Source organism: Podarcis tiliguerta (genome assembly GCF_965153285.1).
Source record: "Podarcis tiliguerta genome assembly, chromosome: 1".
NCBI lineage: Eukaryota > Metazoa > Chordata > Lepidosauria > Squamata > Lacertidae > Podarcis > Podarcis tiliguerta.
Window position 1 is genome coordinate 11,705,670 of NC_139534.1, and position 26,296 is coordinate 11,731,965.

The following is a 26,296-nucleotide window of genomic DNA, read 5'->3' on the forward strand; positions in this document are numbered from 1 at the left end:
CAGAGGACGAGATGGTTGGACACTGTTCTCGAAGCTACCAGCATGAGTTTGACCAAACTGTGGGAGGCAGTGGAGGACAGGAGTGCCTGGCGTGCTCTGGTCCATGGGGCCACGAAGAGTCGGACACAACTAAACAACAACAATCAGAATCAGGTTTCACTTGATTGGGGTGGCTTGAGTAGGGGTGAGATTGGTCCCCATCCATCACATGAAGCCATTTTCTCCAAACCACAGCCAACTGCCCCATACCCGATGCCGTACATGCCATTGGGCATGGCGCAGGTAGAGACATGGCTGCAGATGCATGATCATGAGCCTTAAAAGTACGCTTTTTGTTGCGTGCCGGCGAGAGAGGCTTGCTGTCACAGACTGTCAGCAGATCAGTGGTAAGACCAAGCCAGCTGGGGCTCTCGGTAGTGCTGAAGGAATGGGTTTCCCAAATCTAAAGCCTGGCTGTGCAGTCAGTCTGAAACGGGCCCCCAAATCCCCATTTTTCCTTCTCCAAGGGTCCATTAGCTAAAAACCATTAACTTGAGCACTTGAGCCAATGTATAACAGGAACCCAGCTATATAAACACAGCCCTCTCCTTTATCAGTCCTTGACGCTTAATGGATGGCCTTGTCAGTTCCGAAGTGGAGACGGGATGGCAGAGCTGGGGCTTATCTTATCTTGTAGGTTGTAAATATCCTGACACACTGACACACAGACTCTGCAAGACAGGGTCTGTCAGCCCACGGCTGGAGATAGAGATGGCGTCAAGGGAAACTCCTATAGCTGAGTGACCCTCTTAACCCCAAGATAAGAGTACAAGAACAGGAACATCTGTTTATGGTCATGGATGTCAACTTACGTGTATGAGCGTACGAGGCTGGATTCCTGGGGAAGGGGGAAGGGGGTGCCTGGAGGATATATATATACTGTGTGAAATTTCTCTTTCTTCGGACTTGCTGTGAACTGACCACGCAAGTGCCTTTCTGCTACTCCGGAGAGCAGAAATCAAGAACTCTTTCTCTGAATCAACCTTGGTGTCTTTTGACTCCTTCCTCCCTCTCTGGGAGCAACGCTCACCCTACCAATCGGTAAAGTCTAAGAAGGCTGCAGTGCAGCTGACCCCTGCCCTAAATGGGGCATGGGGAAACTTCTACAGGCTTGAAGTTGCAGATAGGTGGAAACATTAAGCCTCACTTGGCTTAGTCCCCCCCCCCCCACGCGCGGTTTGCCATGCTGCAAAGGAAAAATTGGTTGCCTGACACCATAGCGATGTCAGTTGATTGACAGGTAGGCAGTCTCCCACCCGCCTGTCGAAATGGCCAGCCCGTGGGAATGATCCATATCCCTGCTCTAGAGATTTCCAACTCCTTCAAAAGCTATTCTAGCATAGGAGCTATGAGCTAGAAGTCTATCATCTAAATCTGGGCTCTGCTTTAAACTCACTAGATAGCTTTCAGCAAGCTACTCTCTCCCCAGCCTCCACCTGCAATGTGGGAATAATAATAATAATTGTCTACTTTACAGGGTGGTTATAGCGCTGGCTGAATCTCACATGTGGCGCACTTAGGCGAAAGCACTCCATAATTGCTAAGTAGCAGCCATACTTCAAAAGAACTCTTTAGGCTTTTGAAATGCCCTTCTGGTTTTTGCAAGCAGATATTTTCATTTCCCCAGAACAGCTGTTTCCTCTTTGTGGGTAGCACTGCTTCGTATGATCTGATCTTTACATTCTGCGTTTTTGCTTTCTTTTCTTAGCTACCGTACAGGAACTGTAAATCAAAAGGAAGAAATTGCTGACTTAACATATCCTCTCGTCTTTTTCTCTTTTTTTATATAACAGTGTGCACCTGGGCAGTTTATTTCTTGACTACCTCAAAAGAAATTCAGGAGAAGCTTTACAAGGAGATGGACCAAGTTCTTGGAAAAGGTCCAGTTACACCTGTGAAAATTGAGCAACTCAGGTACTCACTTGGTTGTGTGTGTTTTTTAGGGCTGTGCTTGGGACTCAACAGCTACAACTCTCCTGATAACCTAACCAGTTTTGAGAGCACACCCCTGTACCTCTTCCACGCTGTTGCGATTTGGCATGTGGGAATCTCACGCAGGCAAATTCAGCTTGTGCAATTAAAGACGAATTGGCGCTTGTGTGCAGCAGCATAGCTGTCAACCGTCCCTTATTTGGCGGAAAACTCCCTTATCCCAGCACCGTTTCCCACTGCTGTCCATATTGATGATGTCCCTTAAATTTCCCGGGTTTCAAAGGAAGCAGCTCCTCTCCCTCCCTACCTCCCTGCTGGCCAGGGAGGAGGGAGGCTCCAACTGTGTTGCTTGGCTGCGTTGCTCACCCAATAAGAAGTCTAAGAACAACTGGGGGGTGGAGCTTGCATGCCTTGTGCCGATCAAATCGGCCACGTTGCCTGGGGACTCGCCTTTGCTCAGCACTTCCCAGTGGAGAGGCGACGGTGGTTTTCCTTGCAGCATCCCCTTTGCCAGATTGCTGCGCTGTGGGAACCACCACTTGAGGCTTCGTTTGGCTGCTGGCTGGGCTTTCTGCCTTTGGCTCGGAGGGGCTCAGAAGTTGAACATACCTGTGCTCGGAATTGGATGGATACGTCATTGACAGCCCACTCACCCTTGCCGGGGAAAAGGTCTGTCTGGAGCGGGGGCACATGGTGGGGGAAAGGAAAGCAGCTGGTTGAGTACAATGGCGGGCGGTGATCTCATGGGAGGGGGGGCTTTTGGATTTGTTTTGGAGGCTCCTTCGATTGACTGTTATGGGGGAAAGGAAAGGAGCTGGTTGACTAAAATCCCTTATTTGGGCTGCTGATCTCTTATTTTCGAGGCTGCTGGTCCCTTATTTTCAAATCTGTAAGTTGACAGCTGTGTGAAGCAGTAAAGGTAAAGGGACCCCTAACCATTAGGTCCAGTCGTGTCCGACTCTGGGGTTGCGGCGTACAGCTTCCGGGTCATGTGGCCAGCATAACTAAGCCACTTCTGGCAAACCAGAGCAGCGCACGGAAACACTGTTTACCCTCCCGCTGGAGTGGTACCTATTTATCTACTTGCACTTTGACATGCTTTCGAACTGCTAGGTTGGCAGGAGCAGGGTCCGAACAACGGGAGCTCACCCCGTCGCGGGGATTCGAACCACCGACCTTCTGATTGGCAAGTCCTAGGCTCTGTGGTTTAACCCACAGCGCCACCAGACCTACTTCCAAATACAAATACTATACGGACCTTTGTTGGCAAGGTGATGTCTCTACTTTTTAAGATGCTGTCTAGGTTTGTCATTGCTAGACAGCATCTTGTAACATTAGGCCCTGATTTTTAAGCAAATCCATGGACCAGAGGTGGAACTGAAAGACTCAGGGGGCATGGAGTACGTGAGCCCCACATCAGAATCTGTGCTTCTTTTCTTCAAAGCATGGATAGCAATTTGGGAATGTTTTGCGCTGGCGTTCTGGCCAGACGAAATGCAATTTGTACGCTAATGGATTGATCCTGCTACAAGTTGCGCTGTAACTTAACGTGAAGCCCTCGGTTTTGATTCTTGCCCTTACAGAATCTAAGAAGCCTTCTTCAGGAGTCTGAAGAAGTGTGTCCGATGGGGTTTTCATTGTTGTTGCCACCTTTTTCTTGCTTCAAATGAAAGGCTTGCAATGGGTTTCTCTGTTTGCAGATATTGCCGGCAGGTTCTGTGTGAGACGGTGAGAACATCAAAACTGACACCCATTGCGGCTCGGCTGCAAGAGCTGGAGGGCAGCGTTGACCAGCATATTATTCCCAAAGAGGTAGGACTGGAAGCCGGCGCTCATAGCCTCCCTTTCCTTTAATCAGAGAAAAGTCATTGTTAACGTTTGTTAAAGGTTGGAAACCTCTCAGAGACGTTTTGCATGAAAAAGAAATAATGATATTTAGCTTTGAGGACTGAAAATAATGTTTGCTCATAGAAAGTGGATTTGTTGGGTATTATATTGGATTAGGGATGCGGGTGGCGCTGTGGGTTAAACCACAGAGCCTAGGACTTGGCAAATTCATTCTGCAAGGTGGCTGGATTTTGCATGAATAAAGCTTATTCAGTTTCCATCCTGTACCTGTTGAGAGGTACAGAATCCCTCTGCAAAGCCCGCAGTGGTCTGCTAGGGTGCGCGGTTTGTGTGCTGCGAATGTGCTGTGTCATCTGACCTGGCTAAAGTGATGCATTTTTCATTTCGTTTCAGACTCTCGTGCTGTATGCGCTCGGTGTGGTGTTACATGACAGCTCGACTTGGCCGTTGCCCTATAAGTATGGAAACACAAGTAACTTTATCTGTTTCTGTCTTTCCCCTTCCAGCTGATTTTTCCATGTGTTTCTAAATGGATGGTTGGGTTGTAATAATAATAATAATAATAATAATAATAATAATAATAATAATAAATTTATTATTTGTACCCCGCCCATCTGGCTGGGTTTCCCCAGCCACTCTGGGCGGCTTCCAACAAAGATGAAAAATACACTAAAATGTCACATATTAAAAACTTCCCTGAACAGGGCTGCCTTCAGATGTCTTCTGAATGTCAGGTAGTTGTTAATCGCTTTGACATCTGATGGGAGGGCGTTCCACAGGGCGGGGCGCCACTACCAAGAAGGCCCTCTGCCTGGTTCCCTGTAACATGGCCTCTCGCAGTGAGGGAATTGCCAGAAGGCCCTCGGAGCTGGACCTCGGTGTCCGGGCAGAACGATGGGGGTGGAGACGCTCCTTCAGATATACTGGACCGAGGCCTTTTAGGGCTTTAAAGGTCAGCACCAACACTTTGAATTGTACATACATACATACCCCGCCCATCTGGCTGGGTTTCCCCAGCCACTCTGGGTGGCCTCCAGCAAAATATTAAAATACAATAATTCATCACATATTAAAAGCTTCCCTAAACAGGGCTGCCTTCAGATGTCTTCTAAAAGTCAGATACAGTGGTACCTCGGGTTACATACGCTTCAGGATACAGGCTCCGCTAAACCAAAAATAGTGCTTCAGGTTAAGAACTTTGCTTCAGGATAAGAACAGAAATCGTGCTCCGGCGGCGCGGCGGCAGCAGGAGGCCCCATTAGCTAAAGTGGTGCTTCAGGTTAAGAACAGTTTGAGGTTAAGTACGGACCTCTGGAACGAATTAAGTACTTAACCCGAGGTACCACTGTAGTTGTTTATTTCCTTGACATCTGATGGGAAGGCATTCCACAGGGCGGGTGCCACTACCAAGAAGGCCCTCTGCCTGGTTCCCTGTAACTTCACTTCTCACAGTTAGAGAACCGCCAGAAGGCCATTGGAGCTGGACCTCAGTGTCCGGGCTGAATGGTGGGGGTGGAGACGCTCCTTCAGGTATGTTTTTGTTTAGTCGTGTCCGACTCTTCATGACCCCATGGATCAGAGCACGCCAGGCACTCCTGTCTTCCCTTCAGGTATATTGTATAATCATACCTCAGCTTAAAGTAGCTTCGGGATAAGTATTTTCAGATTGTGCGCTGCGGCGACCCGGAAGTAACGGAGCGTGTTACTTCCGGGTTTCGCTTCTCGCACATGTGCAGATGGTCAAAATGATGTCACACGCCTGCGCGGAAGCGGCGAATCGCAACCTGCGCAGACACGAGTTGCGTTTGCTTCTGGGTGTGAACGGGGCTGCAGAACGGATCCCGTTCGCATCCAGAGGTACCAATGTACTACAGTGGTGCCTCGCAAGACGAAAAGAATCCGTTCCGCGAGTCTCTTCGTCTTGTGGTTTTTTTCGTCTTGCGAAGCAAGCCCATTAGTGGATTAGCGCTATTAGCGCTATTAGCGGTTTAGCGGCTATTAGCGGCTATTAAAGGCTTAAGGGATTAGCGGATTAGCTGCTAAAAGGCTATTAGCGGCTTAGATCAGCTGATAAGCGGCTTAGATCAGCTGTTAAGCGGCTTAGCGATCAGCTGTTAAGCGGCTTAGCGAACAGCTGTTAAGCGGCTTAGGGGCTTGGGAAAAAGGGGGGGAGGGGGGGAAACAGGAATCGCAAGACATTTTCGTCTTGCGAAGCAAGCCCATAGCAAATTCGTTTTGCGAAGCACCTCCAAAACGGAAAACCTTTTCGTCTAGCGGGTTTTCCGTCTTGCGAGGCATTCGTCTTGCGGGGCACCACTGTATTTTAGAGGCAAGGGGGAGGACTGCATGTTGGAATGCTCCCCAGTGTTGTTGTTGTTGTTTTAAAAAAGCGCTGCGCATGGAAAAATAGCATGTGGAAAAAGAAGTCTTCTCTTGACCTGGCTTCCCAGGATAGCTCAGTTGGTAAAGAACGAGACTCTTAATCTCAGGGTTGTAGGTTTGAGACCCATACTGGGCAAATGTTTCCTGTATTGCAGGGGGTTGGACTAGATGACCCACAAGGTCCCTTCCAACCAAGGGACCCTGTGGGTCATCTAGTCCAACCCCCTGCAATGTAGGAATATGCAGTTGTCCCATACGGGGATTGAACCTGCAACCTTGGCGTTATCGGCACCACGCTCTAACCAACTGAGCCATAGCAGCCAAGGGAATATGTGATGATGATGATGATGATGATGATAAATAAATAAATAAATAAATAAAATTTTATTATTTATACCCTGCCCATCTGGCTGGGTTTCCCCAGCTACTCTGGGCGGCTCCCAACAGAATATTAAAAATACATTAAGACATCCGTCATTAAAAGTTTCCCTAAAACAGGGCTGCCTTCAGATGTCTTCTAAAAGTCAGATAGTTGTTTATTTCCTTGACATCTGATGGGAGGGCGTTCCACAGGGCAGCTTACATAAAAAAAGTGGTAAAACATTAAGACGTAAAAAAATTCCTGATACAGGTTTGCCTGTCGTCTGTAGGGAACGAGGCAGTCTTTCAGGTATTCGGAGCCTAAGTCATTTAGGACTTTAAACAGTAACGTGAACACCTTGAGTTGGGCCCGCAAATGAAATGACATCTGTTGTTCTGCTTGTATGAGATGGCGAGAGGCGAAATAGCCTCTTGCCATATGCTCAGTGCTCTGGAAATAGCCTACAGCTGTATTGCGGAAGACCTCTCCTCGATGCCTTCCTTTTTAACAGACAGGAGGTTTTAGAAGTGTGGGAGAATCAAACTCCCCCCCCCATACAGTCCCAGGAGATGGTTCTAAACGTGCAGTTCAGTTCTATATTTTTTTGAACCTAATTAAACCAGTGGTTTGTTTTGAATTAATTTTATAATGAATGATTTTAGAGTGTTGTGTTGTACTGTTGTACTGTTTTATTGTTGTTAGCCGCCCTGAGCCCGGCTTCGGCTGGGGAGGGCGGGATATAAATAAAATTTATTATTATTATTATTATTATTATTATTATTATTATTATTATTATTAAACATCCTGGGTGAGGCGAAAAGCCCCTTTTGTTAAGACGGATTTGCACCCTTGCTTTCAAACTCAGGGCTTTGCAAATGTGTGTTCTTGCAAAATGCTTTGGGTGGCATTTTTTTTTTTTTAATCGATAACTTCCTTTTCTGAACGTTCATGACCTTCTGTGGCAAATGCTGTGCGCAGGATTTTCTTTTTAAAAACAGGTCGCTGTGAGAAGGAGATGTTGCCGTCGCAATTCATAACGAAATCTGTGGTTCGGAGGAGGAAACATCAGTCATGGATTTTTGTTTTTAAGGAAATGGAGGCTGTACCTCATGATTTCCAGACTCATTTTTATGGATTCTTGGCTTGAGATCTTGACTTCTGCATCATAACAGGAACTGCTCTTTGGCCTGCAGATGGCAACTTTTAATCGTTTGGGCAACGTGGCTCTGGGGTTGCTTACCGATTTCAGTTCAGGGCGGAAACACAGTAGGGCTTAATCTAAAGAAATAAATTCAGTCCAAGGGCCCCTGCTCTCTCTCCGGCAGCCATAGCTTTCCTCTTGGAAAGAGAGCCAGTGTGGTATAGTGGTTAAGGGTGCTAGACTCGTAATCTGGGGAACCGGGTTCTCATCTCCGCTCCTCCACACGCAGCTGCTGGGTGACCTTGGGCCAGTCACACTTCCCTGAAGTCTCTCAGCCTCACTCACCTCACAGAGTGTTTGTTGTGGGGGAGGAAGGGAAAGGAGAATGTTAGCCGCTTTGAGACTCCTGAAGAGGAGTGAAAGGCGGGATATCAAATCCAAACTCTTCTTCTTCTTGGAAAAAGGAAGCAGATGAGCAACACAGCCAATAAGAATCGTAGGTGCTGATATAGTCTCCAGGAGTTCCACAGGAAGAACTGGAAGCACAAGTGCTGTTGTCCCTTTTGAAAAATGAGGGCACTGGCTGAGAGCTATATGGCAAGGATGTGGTGATGATGTCAGTGGGATGAAAGAAATTATGGCTGGTGGGGGCAGGAGTATGGGAAGTGGAAACAACTCTTGACAGGGAGACTCCGTCGTCTCCTGCAAATCCCGCTGCGTAGGCCTGGTCCTGAAAGCAGCCTATGCCAGACCCAAAAAGCAAAAAAAATGAACTTTCTTCCCTATACGGCAGCTACTAATAGCTGCCTGTTCTGATTGTCTCCAGGTTGGCATTTAAAAAGTTGGCAGTAGGGAATTCAGCAAATATGAGCCGAATTTGCTGTTTCACTGCAAATCCCAGCTGGCTTTTAAGAAAAGGGTGCAACACTCAAACAGCTGAAGGTTTGAAGAATAAAAAAGTAAATACTGTATTTTTCGCTCTGTAAGATGCACCAGACCATAAGACGCACCTAGTTTTTGGAGGAGGAAAACAAGAAAAAAATATTTCTGAATCTCAGAAGCCAGAACAGCAAGAGGGATCTCTGCGCAGCGAAAGCAGCAATCTCTCTTGCTGTTCTGGCTTCTGGGATAGCTGCGCAGCCTGCATTCGCTCCATAAAACGCACACACATTTCCCCTTACTTTTTAGGAGGGAAAAAGTGAGTCTTATAGAGCAAAAAATACGGTAATTCTTTTCACATCCAGAGAAATACCATGCATGCAAAATAGCACATGTGCTGCAACACAGGCTCTACTCAATATTATTTTCTGCCGTCAATGCTCTTTCCCCTTTTTGCTTTAAACAGCCTGGCATCATCTTAATTTTCAATTACCATCCGGTAACAGCCTCACTATAACAATACCAAATTATAATACAATTACTAATACCAGTCATTCAAATACCGAATTATTTAACGCCCGGCATCATCTCACGCCTTGTCAGTCCCTCGATGATGGCAATCTTAACGTTAATTTAGACTAGGCTGTATAATTGCTTTTAAAAACCCACTGACCTGATGGTGAAACAAGCTTTTCATTCTAATGAATCATCAGCTTCTGCACAGGTACTTGTTCGCAGCCTGGCTGGGTTGCGAAAAATTGGGAGGAAGCATTGTGCAGGCTGGCTGGCAGGCTGCAAGGAAAGAAGAAAAGAGAGCAGAGAAATTAGATTGCAGGGCTTTAGAGCAAGCAGTACAGAAATCGAGGGAGAAAAGGGATCAGGCACACAGACACTGGGGCCCTGTATATTTTGTACTGATGTACTTTCTGGCTGCCTTATAATGGCATTCTTGCAGACCTAGTTTTTGGGGTCAGAGAGGTTTCTGATCCTTATTTTTGTTCCTTCTTTCTCTTGTAGATTTGATCCAGATAGATTCAGTGACGACTCTGCCATGAAAAACTTCTCCCTTCTGGGTTTCTCAGGTAGCCAGGAATGCCCTGAACTGAGGTGAGCATATTTTTTTATTGGGGGGGGGAGCAAGAACAGAGCATCTCTGTTTCTGTGAGGAGTGAGGCAGCAAGAGAGAGGGGGGGGGGGGCTTTTGAGTAGCATTTTCTCCAGGTCATTTCGCCTAATGGATTGTGTGATCTCCTCCGTTGCCCGTTCTTGCTTTGATCCTAGAGATAAGATGGAAGGGAATTTTTCTGTTCACTCCTCTTTCTTACTCTCCACCTTGCCTCCCGACTGACTGGGCCCTCCCTACAAAAAAGGCTCTCTCCGGAGGGTTTCGGGTGGGTATAAAGGGACCCCTGACCATTAGTCCAGTCGTGACCGACTCTGGGGTTGCGGCGCTCATCTCGCTTTATTGGCCGAGGGAGCCGGCGTGCAGCTTCCAGGTCATGTGGCCAGCATGACTAAGCCACTTCTAGCGAACCAGAGCAGTGCATGGAAACGCCGTTTACCTTCCCGCCGGAGCGGTACCTATTTATCTACTTGCACGTTGATGTGCTTTCGAACTGCTAGGCTGGCATGAGCTCATCTCACCTTATTGGCTGAGGGAGCCGGCGTACAGCTTCCAGGTCATGTGGCCAGCATGACGAAGCCGCTTCTGGCGAACCAGAGCAGCGCACGGAAACGCTGTTTACCTTCCCGCCAGAGTGGTACCTATTTATCTACTTGCACTTTAACATGCTTTCAAACTACTAGGTGGGCAGGAGCAGGGACCGAGCAACGGGAGCTCACCCCGTTGCGGGGATTCAAACCGCTGACCTTCTGATCAGCAAATCCTGAGCTTTGTGGTTTAGCCCACAGCACCACCTGCACCCCATGTTTGGGGTGGGGTACTGTCATGAAATCCTACTCGTTATTGATCCAGAGCAGATTCCAACGTATGCCTAGCAGAGTAAAATCTTAAAATACGTTGCGGGATTCTCAAAAAAATAGAGGCAATTAATATTTCATCCAGCAGAGCTTTACTGCTACTGAAGGCAAATGAGCATAATGGTCACAAATACAATACATTCAGGATTGGCACTGTCCATAAGAAATCCAGTTGCTGCAGACTTAACTTCAACTTACAATAAGTCTAAAACTCAACGCTAAGCATACTATGTACAGAACACCACACCAGAAGGAAGTGAGATAGAAAGGGAAAGTGAAACCCAGGCTTCTTCTGGCGTATTTTTATCGCCACCATGACCTTGACAGAAGAGATAACAGAACCAGTTTAAGCCAGCTGTACAGTCGTACCTCTGGATGCAAACAGGATCCGTTCCGGAGCCCCGTTCGCATCCAGAAGCGAACGCAACCCGCGTCTGCGCGTGTTGCTGCTTCCGCGCATGCGTGTGACGTCATTTTGACCATCTGCACATGCGCGAGCGGTAAAACCCAGAAGTAACGCGCTCCATTACTTATGGGTCGCCGCAGCACACAACCCAAAAATACTTATCCCCAAGCTACTTCAACTATGACTGTACTCAGCTTCTCTGAAAGAATAACCCAAACATCAGGAACCTTCTGCTTGCTTCTTTCACACAGAGAAGCTTCCAGAACCCTCTGGAATTAATTAGAATAGGAAAGATCTCTACACATCAGATCAATACTTTCTGTTCTAAGAAATGCAAACTGACAGGTACCTCCTGAACATTGCGGGATGGGACACAGGGAGAGGAGGGGAATTGCCCCAAATCCATTTGGGGGCATTCCCTGCCCTCCCTTAGGGTCCCACACTCCAGAGACGCATTTTGGAGGATCTAAAGCTCTGACTTTTTCTTCACTGAGGTCCAGCGCCGAGGGCCTTCTGGCGGTTCCCTCACTGCGAGAAGCCAAGTTACAGGGAACCAGGCAGAGGGCCTTCTCGGTAGTGGCACCCGCCCTGTGGAACGCCCTCCCACCAGATGTCAAAGAGAAAAATAACTACCAGACTTTTAGAAGACATCTGAAGGCAGCCCTGTTTAGGGAGGCTTTTAATGTTTGATGTATCACAGTATTTTAATATTTCCTGGAAGCCGCCCAGAGTGGCTGGGGTATAAGTAATAAATTATTATTATTATTATTATTATTATTATTATTATTATTATTACAGTGGTGCCTCGCAAGACGAAAAGAATCCGTTCCGCGAGTCTCTTCGTCTTGCGGTTTTTTTCGTCTTGTGAAGCAAGCCCATTAGCGTATTAGCGCTATTAGCGGTTTAGCGGCTATTAGCGGCTATTAAAGGCTTAAGGGATTAGCGGATTAGCTGCTAAAAGGCTATTAGCGGCTTAGATCAGCTGATAAGCGGCTTAGCGAACAGCTGTTAAGCGGCTTAGGGGCTTGGGAAAAAGGCTGGGAGGGGGAAAAAAACCCCAGGAATCGCAAGGCATTTTCGTCTTGCGAAGCAAGCCCATAGCAAATTCGTCCTGCGAAGCACCTCCAAAACGGAAAACCCTTTCGTCTAGCGGGTTTTCCGTCTTGCGAGGCATTCGTCTTGTGGGGCACCACTGTATTATTATTATTATTATTATTATTATTTGCCTTCTCCTCCCCTCTGGTTACACAGGTTTGCCTACACGGTAGCTACAATCCTGCTGACTGTGATTGTGAGGAAACTCCACTTGCGTTCTGTAGAAGGTCAAGTCGTGGATACCAGATATGAGCTGGTCACCTCGCCGAAGGAGGAAGCCTGGATAACCATATCCAAGAGAAACTGAGGCGAGCCATGGAGTTTTATTTCAAGAGTCCCATTAGTGCCATCCGCCGTCTTCCGTTATCTCACTGTAATAATTTTTCGGCATTCTTGGCCTAAAATACTTCCCCTCTTCTTTAATGAAAATGGCCTAAGCTAGGGCTGCTGTATATCCAGACTTAACCAGAATATGGCAGTCAGAAACAGCATCTGGGTGAAAATCGCTGACGTGTCCGGGAAAATCCGGGCGTATGGCAATCCATGTCGGAAGTCTAGATTTTGGCAAATTTCCTTAAAAACAGTTCAAAAACTTCTTTTTATTTTGCAATAAAAGCTCAACAACTTTTGGCAAAACTAAAAAAAAACAGCTCAACGACTTTGCCCAACAACCACTTTTGTGTCCCGATTTTCACTTTTTGAAACATGGCAACCGAAACACTGAAGATAATCAGGTTGCCTCTAACGAAACTGTAATATAATCTGAAGGACTGACAGAAGAGGATAATTTTATAGAATAGATGTATTGCAGACTAAGCTCCCACCTCCGAAAGCTGGAAATAATTAGAGTTGCAAAATAGCCGCACATTCTGTTTTAGATGCTCTTATGCTGTACACACCCAATGTGTGTATAGGTAGGTTGAGGTAAGGCATTTTGTATATGCACCATTAAGTTCTGGCAAACTTGTTTTTATATATGAAGGAACACTTTTTATTCTTACAGGGGCGAGAATCACTTTTTCAGGACTGTGTCGTTGCATGGGAAAACACAATTTTTGGTGTAACGTTTGATGAGTTCTAGCCTTAAATTAAGCCTTGACTTAGCTACAAAAGACTGGCTGCTAAGAAGGTCAGATTGGAGACCAGAAGCCCGTTTTCAATAATATCGTAAAACCCAACCATAGTTCTTACTTCTCCATGAGCTGTATTAGAGAAACAAGTTTCGAAACAGAATTGAAAAAATCCGTGGGTGAATATTCAAGATGACATGCAGAAGCAGATTAGTTAGTTACAGCTTCTCATTTGTATGCCTAGTCCAGGCTCCAATCCAGTTTTAAGTCAGTTGCAACTAATCCCCATTGAAAGCAATGGAACACATTCATTGTAAGTTGGAGACACCCCATTGCATTCAGTGGGACTTGGCCGCAACTGACTTAAACTGGATTGGGACTGATCAGGTTCAGGAGCGATGCACAGCGATTGTATTGATCAATTGTCTCTGTGTTCAGGAGTAGTTCTGAACTGAATTAATCCAGAAGAACACACCTAAGGATGTTGCATTTTTATTTTTTCAACGGAGACCTCTGGGAAGAGCTGCTTTTCTGCCGTACAGGTTTGAGGGGCCAAACCAGCTGCGCTACCAATGCAGTGTTTTGTTTTCAAAAGTAGCTCCGATCAAAATGAATCTCCGTTATGCATTATCATCAACCCATTTTATATTGTTGTTGTTGTTTAGTCATTTAGTCGTGTCTGACTTTTTGTGACCCCATGAACCAGAGCACGCCAGGCACTCCTGTCTTCCACTGCATCCCGCAGTTTGGTCAAACTCAGGCTGGTAGCTTCGAGAACACTGTCCAACCATCTCGTCCTCTGTTGTCCCCTTCTCCTTGTGCCCTCCATCTTTCCCAACATCAGGGTCTTTTCCATGGAGTCTTCTCTTCTCATGAGGTGGCCAAAGTATTGGAGTCTCAGCTTCAGAATCTGTCCTTCCAGTGAGCTCTCAGGGCTGATTTCCTTAAGAATGGATCGGTTTGATCTCCTTGCAGTCCATGGGACTCTCAAGAGTCTCCTCCAGCACCAGAATTCAAAAGCATCCATTCTTCGGCAATCAGCCTTCTTTATGGTCCAGCTCTCACTTCCATACATCACTACTCGGAAAACCATAGTTTTTACTATACACACCTTTGTTGGCAAGGTGATGTCTCTGTTTTTTAAGATGCTGTCTAGGTTTCTCATTGCTTTTCTCCCAAGAAACAGGCGTCTTTTAATTACGTGGCTGCTGTCACCATGTGCAGTGATCATGGAGCCCAAGAAAGTAAAATCTCTCACTGCCTCCATTTCTTCCCCTTCTATTTGCCAGGAGGTGATGGGCCCAGTGGCCATGATCTTCCTTTTTTTGATGTTGAGCTTCACACCATATTTTGCACTCTCCTCTTTCACCCTCATTAAAAGGTTCTTTAATTCCTCCTCACTTTCTGCCATCAAGGTTGTGTCATCTGCATATCTGAGGTTGTTGATATTTCTTCTGGAAATCTTAATTCCGGCTTGGGATTCATCCAGCCCAGCCTTTCGCACGATGAATTCTGCATATAAGTTAAATAAGCAGGGAGACAATATACAGCCTTGCCGTACTCCTTTCCAAATTTTGAACCAGTTAGTTGCTCCATATCCAGTTATAACGTTCCAAATTGTTTTCAGGCCCAAGTGCCTTTTTTTTAATCAGAGTTCCTCTTCCTGCTAACTTTTTAAACTGCAATTCTTCTACCCATGCAATTAGCTTCAATGAAAAATAGTCAACTAAAATAGTCAGCAAAATTAGTACACTAAGTTTAAAGGCTTGTGACCAGTTAGCAGCCTCGGATTTTTATTTTTATTCTTTCTTTCCCTTGCCGAGCTTTCTACTTAATGCTTGAAAGAGTCCTCTGAATTGTGCTACAAACCATTGTTTAGACTTACCTGGCGAGGAGGCACCTTATTCGAATTCCCCACCTCCCTGTGCTCCGCCTAGGGGTACCCTATGCTTTTGTATGACAACTACAGGGAACAACCATTTTAGGCATGTCCCCAATTGATGCACGATTCCCAGAGTGTGGGTCCTTTTGGCCCCGGAACGGGGTTGGGAATGAATCTCCCATGCAAAATTGTTGCCATCTGTACTGGGGTGAATCAAGCCTTTTCCAGAAGCCGGAATCTCTAAGATTTTGAGGTGGGCGTTTGACTTGATCACTCACCAGCACGATAAACTTGTTTCTCGACATCAACACTATGCAACTTTGGAAGAACCAAGCGATGGGCGATGGAAATGCCTTAATGCTGCTTGCCACAACTTTGTGGCCAGGTACTTTTGAATGCCACAAGATGCCTGCTTATCCTCCCCACCCCCACCCCAATATTAAAGCTGCAGGGTGATGGACCGAAAAGCAGGGGGTAGATGACCTACTTATACAAAACGGCCAAAACGCAGCCGCCTAGGGTGCAAAAGACTTTTCAGGGCTTGTAAGAGGATGACCGAATCTTGAGCACCAGTAAGCATGTTCTCAGCTTCCTATCTGCATTTGCAACACCTGAAAGCAGTATGGCCTGCTGTCTCCCATGCATGCAGCAGAAAGTGCGAAAACGTCTTGCAGACATGGAGGCTCTGCATCCGTGATTGGATTATGCAGGGAGCACATGCGGAAGAGTTTAGATGTCTTCAATTTGAGGCATGCAGAGCTCTGTGTGTCTCCCGCTTTTTGCACGCAAGTTGCAGAATGGGTTGTGCTTAGCCCAACATTTCAGTGAGCGTGGTTTATAAGGTGAGACTAGAGTGTGCGTTCTTTGACTTCCACCGCAGATAGGAATGAAGAACTTGCTTTCTCATTACTTGATCCCGGACTTGTTTGGGTGTTCTGTTCTCCAGCTTCCTTTCTGACTTCATTCTTTCCTTAAATAAAGTATGCTTTGACATAGTTTGATTGCTGGGGAAGCCTGTGGTTGTTTTTAACATGGCTTTCTTTACAGGTGGAGCATAGGGTGGAGAATCGCAGGATTAACTGGAACCACTCCTTCATCAGGTTGTGGCCGGTGTTCGAAACTCCCATTGCTCTAGACGCATTTTGCAACAGGGAATTTCATGAGCGCGAGCAGTTTCTGAGCTCTGGGCGCAGTACCGCACCTAAGATTTCAGATTAAAACTGCAGAGTGGAAGGAAAGGAGGACCTTTTTCTGCCTCCCCTCTTCCAGCTACTCTCTGAAGACTGGAGAAGAGACCCTCTTAAGAATATTAGGGGGATGGGCAGGGGAAGGACTAGACCAGGCATAGGCAAACTCAGCCCTCCAGATGTTTTGGGACTACAACTCCCATCATCCCTGACCACTGGTCCTGTTAGCTACTGATAAGTAGTTGGTAGGTTTAGTTGAGCTGGAGCTAATTAAGGCTTTCTCCGATACTTTCCGAGACTTTCTCTAAGACTTTTAACTCAAGTCCTTAACTCAAGCTTTGTGAATATAATAGCTGCCAAATGACAGGGATAAAATACTGCGGCTGATGAAAGCTAATAAAAGACTGATAAAAATAATAAAAACCGCATCAACTGATGCGGAGCTCAAGTTGACGCTACCACTAAGATTAAAACGTTGACAGGTTCTATTATCCTTAAACCAGATGTGGACCAGACAGCTCTTCAGAGAGATGTCGCCTTCAAATAGAGGACTGTCCTCTCTAATGTCGGGCACACGGCCATTCTGCCACCTGCCAGTCTCTTTGGCTGAGCGGAAGACACAGGAGTGGAGACCTGCAAAACACTGGCAACCTATAGTTTAGTCATACTTTAAAAGGGAAATTAATATTGCAGGTGCACAGGTAAAACATACACGTTCAGCATTCTTGCAGGTGTTTATGCCACCATTGCAGAACAACCAACCAACTCTGCAAGCCACTGGCAATATGCCAGGTTTTCTGATAGAAATTGAAGGTGTAAATCCAAAGTGTCTCTCCAGAGCTGCAGCGTTTAATTTATGATGGCACCGTGTGGAGTGTTTCTAAAATTTATGACTAATAGTTTGCTTAGCAAGGTAAGCATCCATTTTCTCCGCCGGCTGAATACCAACCACAATTGCAGCATGCTCATTATTTAAAAAATTGATCTGGCTGTACGGGCAAGCCTAACAGTCAATAACACTGGGAATTTCTGTCCAAAGAAACGATAGCTCCTGCAGTCAATTGGAAGCCGCGTCGGATGTTCAGGTTCCAAAGAATGTTTGCAAACCGGAACATGCACGTCCGGGTTTGCGGCGTTCAGGAGCCAAAACGTTTTGAGTCGCAAGGCATTCGTCAACCAAGGTACGACTGTACTTTGCATATATTATTCTTTAGCTATGTGTTCTGCAAGTCAAAGCTTCTTGAATATTTTAACAACGAATAATAATAATAATGGGATGCGGGTGGCGCTGTGGGTTAAACGACAGAGCTTGGGACTTGCCGATCAGAAGGTCAGCGGTTCGAATCCCAGCGATGGGGTGAGCTCCCGTTGCTCAGTCCCTGCTCCTGCCCACCTAGTAGTTTGAAAGCATGTTAAAGTGCAAGTAGATAAATAGGTACCGCTCTGACAGGAAGGTAAACGGCATTTCCGTGCGCTGCTCTGGTTCGCCAGAAGCGGCTTCGTCATCCTGGTGACGTGACCCGGAAGCTGTACGCCGGCTCCCTCGGCCAATAAAACAAGATGAGCGCTGCAACCCCAGAGTCGGCCTCGACTGGACCTAATGGTCAGGGGTCCCTTTATCTTGAATAATAATAATGCTATTATTTATACCCTGCCCATCTAGCTTCAATATCAAGGAAACAGTCAGCATTGCACATGATGTCGACTTCCTAGCTGCAATTTAGCTACTCTTACACAGCAGAACACTTCCAGCACACAACTTGCTTGCTTCAGATTGCACCCTCCTAACACCAGTTTGCAACAACGAAAAATGTGTGGGCTAAGACTGATGATGAGCCTGATTATATAGCGTTCTACTCTATGTAAACTCCTTCAAAAAAAAAATATCTATCTTTTTTTGAGGGGAAGAGGCACTGGCCTACAAGTGCACTGAACTATAAATAATTAGGCAATCCGTTCCTACTCAAAATCTGTACGTTCGCCTCCTCCGCGCTGCCAAAACGCACCGTTTCTTGTCGCCTTTTTTTAAAATCGGCAAGGCAGGAGGGTTCTTTGCAAAACTCGCTTGGGGATTTTTAATTGCTGGCACCATCGGGACTGTAATGGTGCTAGGAAATAGAGCTCCACACGAACTACGGTGGCTTTCTCACACCACCTGCTTCCTAAATCCAGAGGTTTCCTATGCTTGGAAAATCTAGGGGAGCTGCATGGGTTGCATAGGGCAGGGATGTCAAACCAGTCGACCGCGATCGACAGGTCGATCCCCGGGGGATAGCGGTCGATCACCCCGTGCATGATTGCAAAAATGGAAGATGGAATTATCACTGGTGGGGTTACCGTATTTTTCCCTCTATAGGACACACTTTTTCCCCTCCAAAAATTAAGGGGAAGTGTGTGTGCGTCCTATGGAGCGAATGCAGGCTCCTTGGCTTCAGCGATAACAACGTGAAGCCTCCGAAGCGCAGAGGGAGCGCTCCCCCCGCATTCCGGAGGCTTCGCGTTGCTTTCGCTGAAGCCCCTGGAGCGCAGCGGGAACTCCCGCTGTGCTCCGGGGGCTTCAGGCAGCTATCTGCAAGCCTTCGGAGCGCAGCAGGAGTTCCCGCTGTGCTCCGAAGGCTTGCGGATAGCCGCCTGAAGCCTGGAGAGCGAGAGGGGTCGGTGCACACCGATCCCTCTTGCTCTCCAGGCTTCGCGTCGCTGGAGAGGTGCTGCACAGTTTTCCTTCTCTGCGCAGCGCCCCTTCAGCGAAGCGGGAGGAGAAATGGAAGGGGCTCCGTTTCTCCTGCCGCTTCACTGAAGGGGTGCTGCGCAGAGAGGGAGAGAATTCCCCCCCCCCCCGTTCTCCCCCTCCTATGGTCCGGTGCATCCTATAGAGTGAAAAATACGGTAATACCTGGGCAGTGTTGTATGGAGTGTTCCCTGGCAAAAAGCAGCAGAGCTATGTCACCCCCCCCCCCAATAAAGCTGGACAACTTTGGCTTGCCCCTCCTAAAAAAATGCTCAACAACTTAGGGTTGCCCCCTGCTAAAATGGGTAGATCACCGCTAGTTCTTTCTTCTGGGAGTAGATTGCAGGCTCTTGGGAGCTGGACATCCCTGGCATAGGGGAACTCCGTATTTAGGATGGAGAAATTGCGGGATAGCAGTACAGTGGTACCTCAGGTTACATACGCTTCAGGTTAAAGACTCCGCTAACCCAGAAATAGTGCTTCAGGTTAAGAACTTTGCTTCAGGATGAGAACAGAAATCGGGCTCCGGCGGCGCGGCAGCAGCAGGAGGCCCCATTAGCTAAAGTGGTGCTTCAGGTTAAGAACAGTTTCAGATTAAGAACGGACCTCCGGAACGAATTAAGTACGTAAGCCGAGGTACCACTGTAGTTGGAGCAGAACGCTGAATGGATGGGGGCAGGAATTAAAGGACGCACAAGAGTTTCACAATCTACATTAAGCTGCGGGGTGGACAGGCCCTGAGGCTCAGGAGCATCGTAAGGCAATAATACAGAATCAGGAAAACATTGTGGATCTTTGCTGGTGCCGGCTATTCCACCAGATCAATCTGGATTTGGGCCTAGAAGACCCAGGAAAAGCATTGGTGTTTAGTATGTGTGAGAAATGAGGCTGTTGCTTTTTCACATAAACCACAAATGGAACAAGTTAGATAAATGTCAGCAGTTCAGATCGATTTGCACCTGAAAACTAGAGGTGTTTAGAGCTTGTGGGCTGGGATGTGGTGTTTTGCTTGGCTCAGTAAGTAACTACATAGGAACATGGATCAAATAAGGGAAATAATAAATAAGGGTAAAGGTAAAGGGACCCCTGACCATTAGGTCCAGTCGTGACCGACTCTGGGGTTGTGGCGCTCATCTCGCTTTATTGGCCGAGGGAGCCAGTGTACAGCTTCCGGGTCATGTGGCCAGCATGACTAAGCCGCTTCTGGCGAACCAGAGCAGCACATGGAAACGCCGTTTACCTTCCCGCTGGAGCGGTACCTATTTATCTACTTGCACTTTGACGTGCTTTGGAACTGCTAGGTTGGCAGGAGCTGGGACAGAGCAATGGGAGCTCACACCGTCGTGGAGATTCGAACCGCCGACTTTCTGATCGGCAAGTCCTAGGCTCTGTGGTTTAGGGGTAAGGGACGCTGAAATAAGGGTAATGGGAGATGTAAACAGAGGAGGGACAAATTAGGCAGTCGTGATAGGCTGTAAACCTTGTAGTATGCAGCCAATGGGGAATCAAGGCAGGGTACTTTGTACTCAATATACTCTTTGCTGCTTTGTTCAGATTGTATTTTAAGGGCCTTAGGACCCACTTCTTACAGTATGGAAACACAATTTGCAGCATTGCCCAACCTCATTGCTGATCACCAGCGTTCGCTTCCAATTCCCTGAGTTTGTAGAGCTTGAGCCTGCATGCAGTATATCCCACTCTGATCTCAAAGTGGCAGTTTTAAAAATAGTTGCATAACAAGACTTTGCCCACTGGAAAGTGCTGAAGAAATAAGACGCAGCGAGGACAGCAGATATGATAACTTAGCTTTAAATCGCCCCTGACCCTGACGTAAAGGAGACAAGAAGAATCGCCAGCTGACCGTGTGGCAGCTCCAAAATTCAATTTTTAGATTAAAAGCACAAGGCGTCAGATGTTGAGGTGTCAGATGGGAGAGAGGCTGGATTAGGAACCACCACAAAGAGAAAGACAAAACACTTCTTACTCATACGGAGCAGGGTGTGGGGAAGGGATAAAAGATAAGTGTTACCATGGCAATAGTTGCTTGAAGACACATATTTTTAAATCTATCTCAGTGTAAGCATTCCAAACACATTTGTCTCTTCCTTTGAATTGCTGCTGTTGAAATTTCTCCTCACAGCTCTCGAAAGAGCATCCCCCTCCATCTGAAAGGAAGGGATGCAATGTTGCCCTCTTATTAAAACAAAGCTTCGAGGTAAAGCAGAGGCTGTCATTTCTCCATTTATCTTGTCCCAGAGTTTTTGACAGAGCTTCCTTCCTGTCTGGGAATTAATTGTATGCCACTTAATAAGACAGAACGCTATTTAAATGCTACTCGTAAGCAGTCATTCTCTTGGCGTACCTGTCAGGGTTAGTATTAAAATGGGGGGGGGGGGGCTGTGACCCTCCAAATGGTGATGGACAGCCGGGTGCTGTTGAACTACAACTCCCATCAGCCCCAGCAAGCATGACCAATGGCCAGGGATGATGGGAGTTGTAGTCCAGCCACTTCTGAGGGCCACATGTTTCCCACCCCTATATCGACATTTACCGTATTTTTCGCTCTATAAGACGCACCAGACCACAACACGCACCTGGCTTTTGGAGGAGGAAGACAAGAAAAAAAATATTCTGAATCTCAGAAGCCAGAACAACAAGAGGTATCACTGCGCAGTGAAAGCAACGATCCCTCTTGCTGTTCTGGCTTCTGGGATAGCTGCGCAGCCTGCATTCGCTCCATAAGACGAACACACATTTCCCCTTACTTTTAAGGAGGGGAAAAGTGAGTCTTATAGAGCAAAAAGTATGGTAATTGGTCCCAGGCGGTTTCCTCCCTGTTTAAATTTGAACCCTGGCATGTCTCCAATGGCACCCTCAAGGCAACTCAACAGAGCACGCTAAGACCAAGCTATTATCATGAAACAATAGAAGGAGCCCTGCTGGATCCGACCAAAGGCCTTTGCAGTTCCACATCCTGTCTTCCACAGTAGAGATCCAAACGCTTTTAAGAAGCCTGAAAGCATGTCATCACAGCCTTTTCTTGCTGTTCTCCCACAAAATACTGCCTCTGTTCCTGTAAGCAGCACTGTCACTGATATTATTGGTTGATTAATTTAATTTATATATCGCCCTATACCCGGAGGTCTTACAAACCAATGTTGGCCACAACATAATTCAGATGCAATAAAGGGAGCAGGTGGTGCTGTGGTCTAAACCACTGAGCCTTTTGGGCTTGCTGATCGGAAGGGAGTTATGCCACCCCAAGCCAAGGAGATACGTCACTAGACAACCTTTAGAAGACATTTGAAGGCAGCCCTGGATAGGGAAGTATGGACGCGGGTGGCGCTGTGGTCTAAACCACTGAACCTCTTGGGCTTGCTGATCAGAAATCTGTGTGACGGGGTGAGCTCCCATTGCTTTGTCCCAGCTCCTGCCAACCTAGTAGTTCGAAAGCACACCAGTGCAAGTAGATAAATAGGTACTGCTGTGGCGGGAAGTTGTTGTTGTTATACCCTGTCCATCTGACTGGGTTGCCCCAGCCACTCTGAGCGGCTTCCAACATATGTAAAAATATTTTTAAAAATAAACATGGAAAAAACTTTCCTATACCTTCAGATGTCTTCTAAAGGTTGTATAGTTACTTATCTCCTTGGCTCGGGGGTCACATAACTCCATACCCTCCAACATTTCTCCAATGAAAAAGGGATGTCCTAACGAAAAGCGGGACCTTCTGGGATAAAATCAGAAACTGGGACAGCTTCTGTAACTCCGGGACTGTCCCTCGAAAACAGGGACACATGGAGGATCTGCCTACTCCTTATAGCAACCAGCCTAGCTTCAGCAGAGCTTATCACAAAGGCCAGAAAGCAGAAGAAGGCAGTCCTTAAGATTGAAGTAAGAAAAGTACGCAGATTACCTTGCATGACATAGTGAGGTGTATTTGGCTGCAGACAAGGAGAGACATCACCTTGCCAACAAAGGTCCGTATAGTTAAAGCTATGGTTTTCCCAGTAGTGATGTATGGAAGTGAGAGCTGGACAATAAAGAAGGCTGATCGCTGAAGAATTGATGCTTTTGAATTGTGGTGCTGGAGGAGACTCTTGGGAGTCCCATGGACTGCAAGAAGATCAAACCTCTCCATTCTGAAGGAAATCAGCCCTGAGTGCTCACTGGAAGGACAGATCCTGAAGCTGAGGCTCTAATACTTTGGCCACCTCATGAGAAGAGAAGACTCCCTGGAAAAGACCCTGATGTTGGGAAAGATGGAGGGCACAAGGAGAAGGGAATGACAGAGGAAAAGATGGTTGGATAGTGTTTTCGAAGCTACCAGCATGAGTTTGACCAAACTGCGTGAGGCAGTGGAAGACAGGAGTGCCTGGCGTGCTCTGGTCCATGGGGTCACGAAGAGTCGGACACGACTAAACGACTAAACAACAACAAGCCATGTCTGGAGGAGTTCTTGGAGAAGGTTCAAGTGCCCCTGTTAAAAACAAACAAACACAGACAGCCATTTGGTCAGAAGTCATGGCCTTAAAATGGCTTTGCTGTGCAACTGTGCGAATAATTTATTGGAGGCAAACAGCTTTATTGCCAAATTTGGGTTCCATCTTAAGGGCATTAGAACTGCTTTTGAATTAGAAGTATCTTCATTCATGTCTCGGCAAAGATCAGATTCCTAATAACAGTGACAGTTGGCGTTCCCTTCCTTATGTCTTGTTTCCCCTCTCCTACAGAATCCAAGCTGGTCCCTTCTGTTAAAAACCTAGAGATGCAAGACCCTGTTCCAGCCCTGCTCTGCTGCCTGATTTCTAATTAACCAAGAAAGAGAATTTAAACTGACACCTCTCAAGTCAACGATGAAGCGCAGATTGCAGCAAGGGTAATATTGATCCATTTCTTTATGTGAGCTACTGCAAAGGGAGGGGTGATCAACAGCCAATAGAAGCCAGGTTATGTGGGCCAATGCATCCTGGAAACACAAGTTCACATTCATATTTTTTTCTTAAGCCTAGATAGGAAAGTGTCAGGGCTAGAAGTTCATTGTTGTTATTTACCTTGTGTTAAAAGGTTCCTACCAAACCATTTCCCATATTCGGAGCTTTGTGTATTTGATATATTCTGTTTTAGGTATTCATTCTGTTTCTTAGTCATCTCATAACAGCAGTTCTCTAGCAGTTACCCACCGGAGAGGTACCTATTTATCTACTTGCACTTTGATGTGCTTTCGAACTGCTAGGTTGGCAGGAGCTGGGACAGAGCAACGGGAGCTCACTCCTTTGTGGGGATTCGAGCCACCAATCTTCTGATCGGCAAGTCCTAGGCTCTGTGGTTTAACCCACAGCACCACCCGCGTCCCATAGTAAGAGGAGAGGTTTTGCTAAATCACTTCTACAAACTGGGAGCAATCACAAAGGTTGGGAACAGCAAAGAACATTATTGGGGCAGGAATTCACATACCTTACTGATCACCTGATATTGATGCGGTTAGAAACCATGCCCAATCATTGCATTGGGCCAATGCAAGCACAAAGTTACAAAACTGGTATGGGTTGTTACTGGGGTTTAATTTTGAACTTGAGTATATACCTGGCAAAAAACAACGCTGGGACTGCTGACACTTGTTGTCAGTGCAGGATTTCTTAAAGCCTTGCATGTTACATTCCCTTTGGAATGACTGTGTTCCTCTTGTTTAAAAACAAGAAATGTATGCCTGACCTGAGAAATGTCTTATGAACTGAAGGGATCATAGGAGAGGGTCCCTTCTAAAAGGGATCTGGGAGAGGATTTCCTTCTAAAACTTGCACAAGTTCCAAGAGTGACCTACAGTGTAGCGTGAGGAATCAGACCAGAAAATAAAATGAGGAAATGTGAATAAATGTGGTGGCACACGAAGCTGCTTCATCCGTCCTAGTGAAATAACAATGGGACATTCAAAAGCTCTGTACTGTATTAGATGACAGGGAAACTGCAACAAAATGTTGCCATGTACTATTGCTTACCATTGACAAGCAGACATGCTGTCTTTTGCCCAGTTTTCCATTTTTATTTTCCAAATGACTGTCAACATTCTGTGGCTCCTAAGTAAGCCCAGTCCTCTTTGGGATGTTTTTGGGGCAGTTTGCCCTCTTAGATGTTATATTTTATTTTATTTTATTTTATTTAAAATTAATAATTTTTATTAAGTACAAATTAGAAAACATACATATTTACAACAAAAGAAAATACAAAAGAAAAAGAAAATACATATAACCAAGGGAAAAAAATTAGAGAATACTTTGTCTCTTTTCATACTTACAGTTATTTATACTTCTATAAAATGCTATTCACAATAAAGGAGTGAAATGAAAGATAAGATATCAGAAAAAAGAAAAAAGAACAAAGAAAAAATAAAGAAGTAAAAGAAAAAGATCATAGGTGAAAATTTTTAAAAGCAGATAAGTATTCACTAAACATAGCCGTTTCCCATCTATATTTATATTCAATTGTATAATATCATCTTGGTGACCCAAGAGGTTATATTTTAAAACATTTCTCTGTTCTTTGGCAAAGCTTAGGGTTCCTTGAGCAAGCAAACAACTTGTTTGTGCTCAGTGGTTCCATTTTGGTTGCAATCCGGTTGACACCCATCACACGTTTCTGTTAGAAGCCGCGAGTAAAAGCTACCCAAATTACGGAAATTAATAACAATAATTTACTGGAAACTGGTGAAATATCCTATAGAGGACTGCATTCATTTGTGTTAACACTACACAACCACATGACAGCCTCTCTCTCTACACACACCCTATATGCTTCCGGGCTTATCTGCCGGTCTGACTTGGTTTTTAACTATCAGTTGGCCTTGCATATGAAAGTTGCACCCATGTATTGAAGAAGTGAGAGCTGGAGAATATTATTTTGATCATTATATCAGAATCAGAATTGATGCTTTTGAATTATGGTGCTGGAGGAGAGTCTTGAGAGTCCCATGGACTGCAAGAAGATCAAACCGATCCATTCTGAAGGAAATCAGCCCTGAGTGCTCACTGGAAGGACAGATCCTGAAGCTGAGACTCCAATACTTTGGCCACCTCATGAGAAGAGAAGACTCCCTGGAAAAGACCCTGATGTTGGGAAAGATGGAGGGCCCAAGGAGAAGGGGACGACAGAGGACGAGATGGTTGGATAGTGTTCTCGAAGCTACCAGCATGAGTTTGACCTAACTGCGTGAGGCAGTGGAAGACAGGAGTGCCTGGCGTGCTCTGGTCCATGGGGTCACGAAGAGTCGGACATGGCTAAACAACAACATTGGGGCTGCTCAAGAACAGCATTTCTACATGGATAGCTCAGTTGGGTTAAAGAATGGTGCTGATGACACCAAGCTTGC

The 26,296-nt window shown here is 46.2% G+C and overlaps 1 protein-coding gene and 1 long non-coding RNA gene across 2 annotated transcripts in view; one reads left to right on the forward strand and one right to left on the reverse strand.

Moving 5' to 3' along the window:
* The window catches only part of CYP20A1 (cytochrome P450 family 20 subfamily A member 1), a 41,828-nt gene extending 25,818 nt beyond the window's left edge, over positions 1 to 16,010 (forward strand). The window contains exons 9-13 of the mRNA XM_083411398.1: positions 1,833 to 1,953; positions 3,672 to 3,783; positions 4,213 to 4,277; positions 9,600 to 9,689; positions 12,220 to 16,010. Coding sequence (XP_083267524.1) covers positions 1,833 to 1,953; positions 3,672 to 3,783; positions 4,213 to 4,277; positions 9,600 to 9,689; positions 12,220 to 12,370 — 539 coding nt within the window. The 3' untranslated portion in view covers positions 12,371 to 16,010. The remainder of the gene's footprint in view (positions 1 to 1,832; positions 1,954 to 3,671; positions 3,784 to 4,212; positions 4,278 to 9,599; positions 9,690 to 12,219) is intronic.
* On the reverse strand, positions 3,699 to 9,591 carry LOC310665020. Its single transcript, XR_014505146.1, has 3 exons — positions 9,256 to 9,591; positions 4,178 to 4,271; positions 3,699 to 3,819 (listed from the first exon to the last, which is right to left on the reverse strand). It is a non-coding gene; the product is annotated as an uncharacterized lncRNA (long non-coding RNA).
* Positions 16,011 to 26,296: the final 10,286 nt, after the last annotated feature.